Source organism: Oryctolagus cuniculus, chromosome 5 (assembly GCF_051225735.1).
Source record: "Oryctolagus cuniculus isolate XC-2025 breed Fujian yellow rabbit chromosome 5, ASM5122573v1, whole genome shotgun sequence".
NCBI lineage: Eukaryota > Metazoa > Chordata > Mammalia > Lagomorpha > Leporidae > Oryctolagus > Oryctolagus cuniculus.
The window spans coordinates 70,891,628-70,901,052 of record NC_142871.1 but is presented as its reverse complement, the minus strand read 5'-3'; the positions used below and the strand labels follow the sequence as shown (position 1 = coordinate 70,901,052).

Sequence of the window (9,425 nt, the reverse complement as noted above, 5' to 3'; positions counted from 1 at the left end):
GTGATAGTGGATAATTCCCCCCACCAGCTCCTCCCTCTCACTCAGAGTAGGGGAAGAGAGCGAGAGCCAGAGAGAGCAAGAGAGAGCTCTTCACCTACTGGTTCACTTGCCAGATTCCCACAATATTCAGGATTGGGGTTGGCCAAAGTCAGCAGCCAGGAATATCATCTGGGTCTTCCATATTGGTGGCAGGGACCCAAGTACTAAGTTTGAAAAAGTTTTTTTTTAAAAAGATGAACTTGTTTACATATTGAGAAATTCCCTTTTTCATAGGGAAAAACCTACCCACCACCTGAACACAACAACAAAGAATTGTTCCTTCATATGTTATAATGCAAATTAGACTATATTTGTCTCCCTGTATAAATAAATATATCAGAAAGACAATGGAAGTAGTCTTGACGTAGAAGGGAAAGAAGAGTAAGAAGGGATATGATGGAAAGGAAGCCAGAAGAAAAATTAAGTCAGCTTGTTTTGAAGTTGCACTTTACATATTTTATTTCCACCAGTTCAGTATCTATATTTTCTAAGATCAATATATTCTGTTTTTTTTATCATCATTGGGCTCCAAAATATAATTTTATACCATATATTATTAACATTTATGACTATAAGAAATTGCTGAAACTACTTCTACATGTGATCAAAGTATAAATTTTGCTATCAAGATACACAGTATATCACCTTGCAAATTTATTTCATGTATTTTATACTGCAGAATTAAAATCCCAACACTGTAACATCTCAATGTATTTTTCCTTAAAAAATGATAATATTCATATAAACAGTACATTGTGAGATGTGAAATTTGATTGATAACTCCTAAATATCATCCCAAATATACACAAATTAAAAGATTGTCCCACATGCTTGTCCATTTTACATATCAAGAAACCCATGAAGACAACATTACAAAAGGCAGCATTTGTTAAAAGGCCACTGCATCTAACTTTGTGTTGCTGGAGTCAATACTGCAGTAACTGTCAATCTACTGGATGTCTTTGAGGTTAGAAGTTGATTCCATCAAGGCAAACATCAGGTAATTCGACTCTGTCTGCAGGACTAAAGAGCCAGACTTCTTAAGTACTTCTTTTATACGATTATTTGGGTCAGGTTGCTTCACTCAGCGAAGGCATCAGTGGCCTTGGGGTTGACCTGTGTAGAAGCGTTGGCTTGTGTGACGTGGAGATAAATGTCATACTGCTGGTCCAGGCCAAGGTAGCAGTCACTCATGAGATACAGTGTAAAGATGTACCTGAAATGAGCAGTAGAACAAAAACGTAAACCTGTCTTTCTACTCAATGACATTCAATTCTTTTGGAACTTCAGTAGTAAGAGTCTGCTTACCTTCCAGGCATTTCAGGGGTATAAAATGAAAGGGAAACTACATGATGATTTCGTATATATCCTACTCTTTTTAAAGCAATAAGTTCTCTCTTATCCACTTCTCCTAATATTAAAAACCATCCTTCATCTTTTGATTTGGGAAATCGAGGGGTCACTGCACAGGACTCTTGCTTCCCCTGTAAACCAGAAAAAAGGATAAAACATTAATAATGCCTAAAGTTTCTATACAACTTGGTTGTGGTTAAAAGGCTATGTTATGTTTTTTGAAGGCCACAGATCTACATGGTTCAGTATATCTATCTGATGTTTTAAATTTTCTTTCTTTCCAGTTTGATGTCTTTGATAGGCTTTCACCTACCTTTCTTTAAGATTTTCAGAGCACTCTGTAGACATGAGTTTGTGGCTACCAACTACCAGAATTTTGCCTCAGTTAGAAACGAAGCTCTGAATCTTGAAATCAATTTAGTAAATTCTCCTGCCATTCCTACATTTATTGATAGTTACTTGCAGATGAACAAACTGAGATACAACCACACTAACCAAATCTTCCAAAGCCACATTCATAAGGAACTGATGCTTATGGAAACAAAGTCAGTCAAAGATGCTATACCTCAAGATAATGCACATTATGCCATCCAAGAGTAAAATGTACAGAAAGAAGAGCACATATTCTAATGTGTTAATATTAAAAAGTCCTTTCTCTGAAAAATGGGAAATTGTAAATCAAGCAACATATAAAACATATTAATTACCACAATCCAAGATTAGATATAAGTATAATGATAGTGCTTGAAGCCTATTTTAGATTGACTCTTACCAACGCAATATTATTCCAGTGATTCCTTATCACAATGAGTTTATGGCATAAAATGAGTAATCATGATGTGCTCTGAATCAGACATTACTCAGTATTTTAGAGAAAGATACTTATGGTATTTTCAAAAAAGAATCACAGAGTAATGGTACATTTTCACATAATTTAGAAACAAAATTGAGAGCTTTCCTAGAATGATTAAATCTAAATTCTTATAACATTAAGGTTGACAAACTCAGTTTTCCCCATGATTTTATTTTTATGACCATTACTATTTTTTATGATTATCACAATTTTTTTTTGGTTAGAATACAAACTCATTTAGAAATGCTCACATTAAGTCTCCCGAAATGCTGCCTGAGGCCAATCAGTTCATACTTACACTGACTGATTTTTACAATTAGAAATCCAGTAAAGGGGGACTGGAAAGGACAGCAATGAAAGGATATCATAACAGAAAGTTGTTGACCACTTTGTATGTGAAAACAGAGGGTGTCAGCCAACTAAAACCTCACCTTTAAGGGCTTACTGGGAAAGCCCTGAATCCAGTGGGCTAAAAAGAAGACAATTTTCTTATTTAAATTACTGTGGTACTGAAAACCAATCTGCCCACATGCTGTGTACTAATAGTCTTAGAGGACTAAACAATTAATTTTGGTGTCAGAGGCAACAGAACAGGTCATACTAATTTAAAATAAAAATATTGTACATTTTGGGCCTGTCTGAATATTGACAAAGCTCTCTCATGTGTACTTTGATGAAGGAAGCTGGTTTGGGTGGCAACTGAGGCTCAAAAGTCTTAGTGTTTTATTCAAATTTAGGGAGCTAAGTGGTAAAACATCCACCAACTCTCCAACTTTAATATCCTTAAAAATCATTGGGGGTGCTGATTAAAATTATAGATTTTGAGACACTTTGCCCTGAGGTTCTGACTTAATCTTGGAGGGGAGGGACCCAAAATCTGGCTCTCCAGGAAGGTCTGCTGGACTGAGTCAGTAGGTTATATTCTGGATAGTATTAGTGTGTAGGATGGATATTCTGGGGCGCTGGAAACAGCTCATGAGGAGAACTAATTTCAAAAGACTGACTCTTGCTGCTTAAGGCTAGTTGAGAAAGCAGGATTCATGAATGACACGGACACATTCGTAATATAAAAGAAATGTGTGGTGGCGCATGCTGGTATTTGGTGTGAAATATTTGAGAATGGAAACCAAACACCATACCTTGTAGAACCCAAAGTGGACTCTCCGCAAGCTGACTTGAAGCACATACTCCTGATCAGCATGCAATTTGATCCATTTGTTGTCATCTCGTTTGTCTGCAGTCAGATTTGAAATGGAGAGTTCATTATGTCCTTCAACTAAGTCATCCCATGAGCCTTTAACACTTATGCCAACATCTATCACTGGCAAGCGAGACAAGAAAGTCCATGCCTAAATTAAAAAAAAAAAGGGAAAATGAAAAAAGAATAGTTAATATGAAATGTAGTAATCAACTAATTCAATGCATTCAATGCAGTTGCAAAAAATAATGAGAAATGCTATGAACCATTTACCCAGCTTCCCCTCATTTGTAGCATTTTCAAAACAAAAGTATAGTATTACAACCAGAATATTAACATTGATACATCTACTGATCTTGTTTAGGTTTCCCAAGTTTTTCTTACACTCATGTGTATGTGCATATAATAACATACTTTAAATCTTTTTAAAGCTTCAAAAGTTGCTTTAGAAACAACTACGGAAACATTTTCAGATCTAAACTTGTGATGCTTTACTGGAAATCACTCTCAATACTGAATAGCCATTACCTATCTTAAAAAATAATGAGTTTTAGAGTTTGTTGATGAACTGGTTTGTTCCAGAAGGCAGAGAACATTACTTGGGGGCTATAAAGGCAACCTGAAAAAATTAGTGATGTAATTCTTGGTGTCAGTATCATCTGCTGACTGCTTACTATGTAAGATTTTGTCAATGTTGCAAAATTTGTTACTCTGAAAGGAAAGCATTTTTATATGTCTATATGTTATAGGGAATCCTGTAAGGTTAGAGTTCTTTCTGGACAGAAACTTGTGTTTCTAGCATCATTATGTTGAGAATGCCAATTAAAATGACACACATTGAAAGAGTGGAAAATATTTTATCCATTTTATTGTTGCTCTTTAAACTGAAAGATATTTGTGAGAAATCAGTATTAAAATACTAAATGCTCACCAATATGAAATGAATGAATGAATGAACTTTTAGGCCCATGGAAAGGATTAACAAAAGAAGTTTGAAGTCCTCAGGTAGTAGTCATCCTTTTCTAACATTTATAATTAGGTAGTAATATCACAATTAGTCAAGAAAATGTCCACATACACTAGCTGCTTTAACAGCTGACACCTTCTAAGTTAGTTTTAAAAAATATATGGGTGCTTTAATTTTGGTGTTGCTTTTATTCCTTTAGTATCTGCTATAGGTTTTCTTACACCTTGACTTTCTGTTGTGATGCCTTTAACGCTGCTGAGTGTACCTAATTGAAATGAAGTATTCCTGATGAACCAAACACCCTTAGGAATTAAAAAAGTACAAATCCTATGCAGATTTTTTCAGTTCAACTCCAATCCTGTCAACTTGTGTCAACCTGCAATTATGTCTGGAACTAGATTCTGAAATAGTCAAACCACAGAACGTACTTCAAACAAATGATGGTCTCTCCCCTGCTAGCACCATGAATCACTGAATATAGAAGCTGTATCACCTGATGTTCTTCTAAGACTGGCCAGCATGGAAGAGTGGCCAAGGAGACAATTAAAACACACAATTTCTGCAAAGCATTTAATTTTGTGAGACAACACAAGTAACATTCATCACCTGAAGCAAGACTTCATGTTTCTTCACTTGTATCATTAAATTAGTTACCAATTTAATGTTTTCTCTTTTCAGCATGTCATTGGAATTTTACTTTACAAAGCCCCCAAAAGTCATATATAGCCTTTAATATGTGAAATCTTTGCAGCAGTTAATATTGTTTTTCAATCCACAATGTGTATACATATATTTATTGAGTGTATTTATATATTTATGTATATAAAACACAAGCTATTTTTAAAGAAACTGCTAAGACATTTCAATACCAGCCAAACATATTTATCTGAGGATTAATCTTCATCTATTGAATCAGGCAAGAGCACTGCCATGCATACAATTATTTAATTAGCAGCCAAATCCTCTGCCAGTCAGCAGCCGTTCCAGGCATACTGATGGGGTAGAAGATGCAAATCTCACAGTCGTACTGCTTTTTCTCATTACTACTGCAATTAGCACTTAAATTGATGCTTTAAACATACTAATTTCTGGAATAATTCAGGATTTGTATGTTACCTGGGATCGCCTCACTGCAGAGCCGACACCAGATTGCTCTGCAAATTGAAGCACTTTCGAGCCAAATAACCATCATCATATCAGACAGAGCCAATTTGCATTTGGTTTTAAAGATAACAGAATGGCAATTTATGCAAATAAATTAAGTAAGTTTACTTCTGAGTTCTCCCTGAACTAATTATAACAATGTTCTAATTTTTCATCACATCTAAAACTTGGCTAGAAATCAATGTATGTTATATTGGAAATGTGTTGTTGCTAACAGAAGTCTTGTTTTGATTTAAATATATTGTTTTTATTCATAATTTTGATGGTAATTTAGTTAGAAAGGTAGGCATTTATTATGAATATTTAAACAGTTTTTGTGCCAATTTTGGGTTCAACAGAAACTGAACAATCAGACACTAATGCTTGTTATACTTTTTCTAAGTCTTGTTCAAAAATAAGTTCCACTCAGAAAAAGAAAGGCATGGTTTAGAACTTTAATACCCGAATCTGTAAGTCAATATGTTAATTATGTTATAAATCCTGAACATTTACTTTGACATGTTTAGGGTAAAACTGCTTAAGACTTAAAAGTCTAGAAAGCCAAATAGTTCTGGCATAGCTCACTCACTTTTTTTTAGCTTTCCCAAAGATTGTTTGGAGAGATGATTCAAGTTGTTTTCCACAACATAGATTTAGCATCCTATGTAAGTCTCATGATTCACATATAAGAAGTTTATTTGAAAGAACACTTTAGAATTTTGGAGTAATAAAGCTTTGATTAAAATAAGAGGGAGCATAAATAAGTAATTGAGGGAATTGCACAAAAACATACCCAAGCATAAAAAAGAAAAACTACCCTGAAGAGGGAGTAGGTCTCCTGGGTAAGGCAGATGAACAGGCTACAGGTCTTTCACAGAGGGCTTAATAGCACTATACTGAAACATCTTTTAGCAGTGTCGCTACTAGTATTAAATATTACTACTGACATTATTTTTAGTATCATGTACAGAGTTTTTATTCTATGTCAAAACTGTATAAAGGGGCTGGTGCTGTGGTGTAGCAGGTAAAGCCACTGCCTGTAATGCCAGCATCCCATAGAGGAGCCAGTTCAAATCCTGGCCTTTCCAATTCCAATCCAGCTCTCTGCTATGGCCTGTCCTTGGGCCCCTGCACCTACGTGGGAGACCTGAAGGAAGCTCCTGGCTCCTGGCTTCGGATCGGTGCAGCTCTGCCCATTGTGGCCATCTGGGGAACGAACCAGTGGATGGAAGACGTCTCTCTCTCTGCCTCTGCCTCTCTGTAACTCCGTCTTTCAAATAAAGAATTAAATTTAAAAAAATGGTGACTACTGCTGTTATAAAAAAAAAAGATGTATAAAGCACTTTTCATATTGTGCTTAAGTTTCGTATGAACTTCATGAGACAGTAACTTCATGGTTAGTAAATAGTACACAGAATTTATTTTTTATTTTATAAATATTTGCTTATTTGAAAGTCATCAGAGTTATAGAGAGAGAAATAGAGAGAGAGAGATCTTCAATCTGCTGGTTCACTCCCTCAATGGCTGTGATGGCAGGGGCTGGACCAGGCCAAAGCCCGGAACTAGGAGCTTCATCTGGGTCTCCCACTTGGGTGACAGGGGCCCAGACACTTGGGCCATCTTTTGCTGCTTTTCCCAGTCCATTAGCACAGAATTGGCTTGGAAGTGCGGTAGTGCCCATATGGGATGCTATCATCAGAAGCAGTGGCTTAAACTGCTATGCCATGACCTGGCTCCAGGCAGAGAGAATTCTAACCCAGGTGAGATAGACTCCAAACCCCAGACATATTGAGGGGGCCTTCAAACCATGCAAGAGGTGCACTCACCTGCTTTGTTTTTGCAGCATGGAGCTCATTTTCTACCATGCTGCTGAATACATGGTCTTTCCCTCCACAGGCATGAATCAGCTCAGGAAGGCACTCGATGGAGGTCCAACACCTAGCATGCGGTCCCTTTTTCCATTTTCTATGAAACAATATCAAAGTCAACCAAATAATTCTCTCACAGTACAAATGTCGTGTTCTGATAATGGTGCTTCATTTAATTAGATAAAAAAGTTAAGATAATCACTTTTTCAAAGACATTTTGGTTAATTTTTAACAACAAGCCAGCATTCTCTAAGATATCAGTCCCAGGCAGCATTGCTCTGAAGGCTCAACTAAATCATGCATGAGGTCAGCAATTCTTAAGGTTCATTGACAGTGGGTGTCTTTCCACAGGAAGGCATGAATAGAAATAATGCTTCCACGTGGATAAAGTAGTGATCTGACCCTGATGTGTTTTTAATGGATGCAGGCAAATGTCTCTAATATATTTACCTGAATAAAGTTTTATATTATAAATTATTGGGAACATAAAATTACAAGTACATTTTGGGAATCTTTTGAGATTTATAGCCTAAGCCATGCCAGATCCCAGGAACACAGGCCACCTAAATCTTATAACAAGAAGAAAAAGTATAATTGAAGTAAGATTAATAATGCTCTCTTCAAAGTGGCAGGAAAACTAAACCAAATCTCTTTGGCCCCAAGTAGCTTCTCTAGCAGACCTGCTTGCTGTGTTAGGTAGAACCTTAATGTGCCTTGTTTATTGCTGAAATGCAACACCTATAATGTTGAGTGCGTATTGGAAGGATTCCTGAAACTGGGCTTCAGATGCATATGAGATATCTGCCTCTCTCTCCACACCTTCTGCTACAAGTAAGCCTTATTCTCTGAATGTGTCTTTTAGTTCCCAGGGACACACTATGGTAGGGACTCAGGCACCACAGAGACAACTGCCCTGGAACTCAGTATGCTAGAGTCAAACTGGGCTGCTCCTGAGGGGATCCTAGGTGTGCTTGAGGTTCTTCCTGGTGTTTGTATGTAGGTACTTCAAAGAATGGCCATGTCCAGCTGACAAGAAGTACATGGTGTGTGAGGGGCACTACAGCCATACTGTTTAGCTTGTCTACATGATTGTGAACCAACATTTTTGCTGCAAAGTATCTTTCAAATGATGTGAAACACTGGTGTGAAAAATTTTCCGTTAACCATTGCCAGCCCTGCTTATGATATGTACTGTTCTTTTCCTCACTAAAATGTTTACAGTCATGTACAAGAGACCTAAGGGTTAAATGATTTGATGCTAATACAAACTCTTCTTTTAAGCAAAGTTTGTATCTTGAACTCCATATATACATATACATATATATATATATATATATATATATATATATAAAACTAACCAGTTTTGTGTTTTGAAGATGCACAATTTACTTTTGGCAATGGATTTCAGATCTTTCAAATCTCTTCCACAATGACAGAAATTGGCAATTTATTTTGCTTTGGATAACAAAGCATTTTAATAGTATATTCTTAAATGAAGGCTGGTATTGAAAAGGAATAAATGCAGTTAAAACAGAAATGTATCCAATGTTGTAAACTGAATTTAGATAGATGGTCAAAATGAATACTGGATCAGCTTGGGATCAATGATCAAATTCCAATAATGGTAAAGGAACAGCACATTATGTTATGAATCCAAGTTTCTCTCTAGGGAACAGAGGCATTTTCACTGTAAAGAATCCATATTCTAGGCATGGCATAAAATTCCAGTGACTACACATGTAAAAAAACATTTTTTTGAAATTAGAATAAAATGGAACAATTAAACTTACTTTTAGTTTCCTCATCATCATTTAAAAAATCATCTATTATTTTTCACTTTATGTTTCTGTGTGGGAGCAAACTGTTGAAATCTTTACTTAACGTATGCTAAACTGATCTTCTGTATATAAAGAGAATCGAAAATGAATCTTGATGTGAATGGAAGGGGAGAGGGAGTGGGAAAGGGGAGGGTTGCGGGTGGGAGGGACGTTATGGGGGGGAAGC

The 9,425-nt window shown here is 36.2% G+C and overlaps 1 protein-coding gene across 1 annotated transcript in view; it reads right to left on the bottom strand.

Annotated features, from left to right (window-relative positions):
* Positions 1-472: 472 nt before the first annotated feature.
* The window catches only part of ASCC3 (activating signal cointegrator 1 complex subunit 3), a 362,528-nt gene continuing 353,575 nt past the window's right edge, over positions 473-9,425 (bottom strand). The window contains exons 39-42 of the mRNA XM_002714874.6: positions 7,380-7,518; positions 3,385-3,594; positions 1,348-1,523; positions 473-1,255 (exon numbers count right to left, since the gene is read on the bottom strand). Of these exons, the coding sequence (XP_002714920.3) occupies positions 1,120-1,255; positions 1,348-1,523; positions 3,385-3,594; positions 7,380-7,518 (661 nt within the window). The 3' untranslated portion in view covers positions 473-1,119. The remainder of the gene's footprint in view (positions 1,256-1,347; positions 1,524-3,384; positions 3,595-7,379; positions 7,519-9,425) is intronic.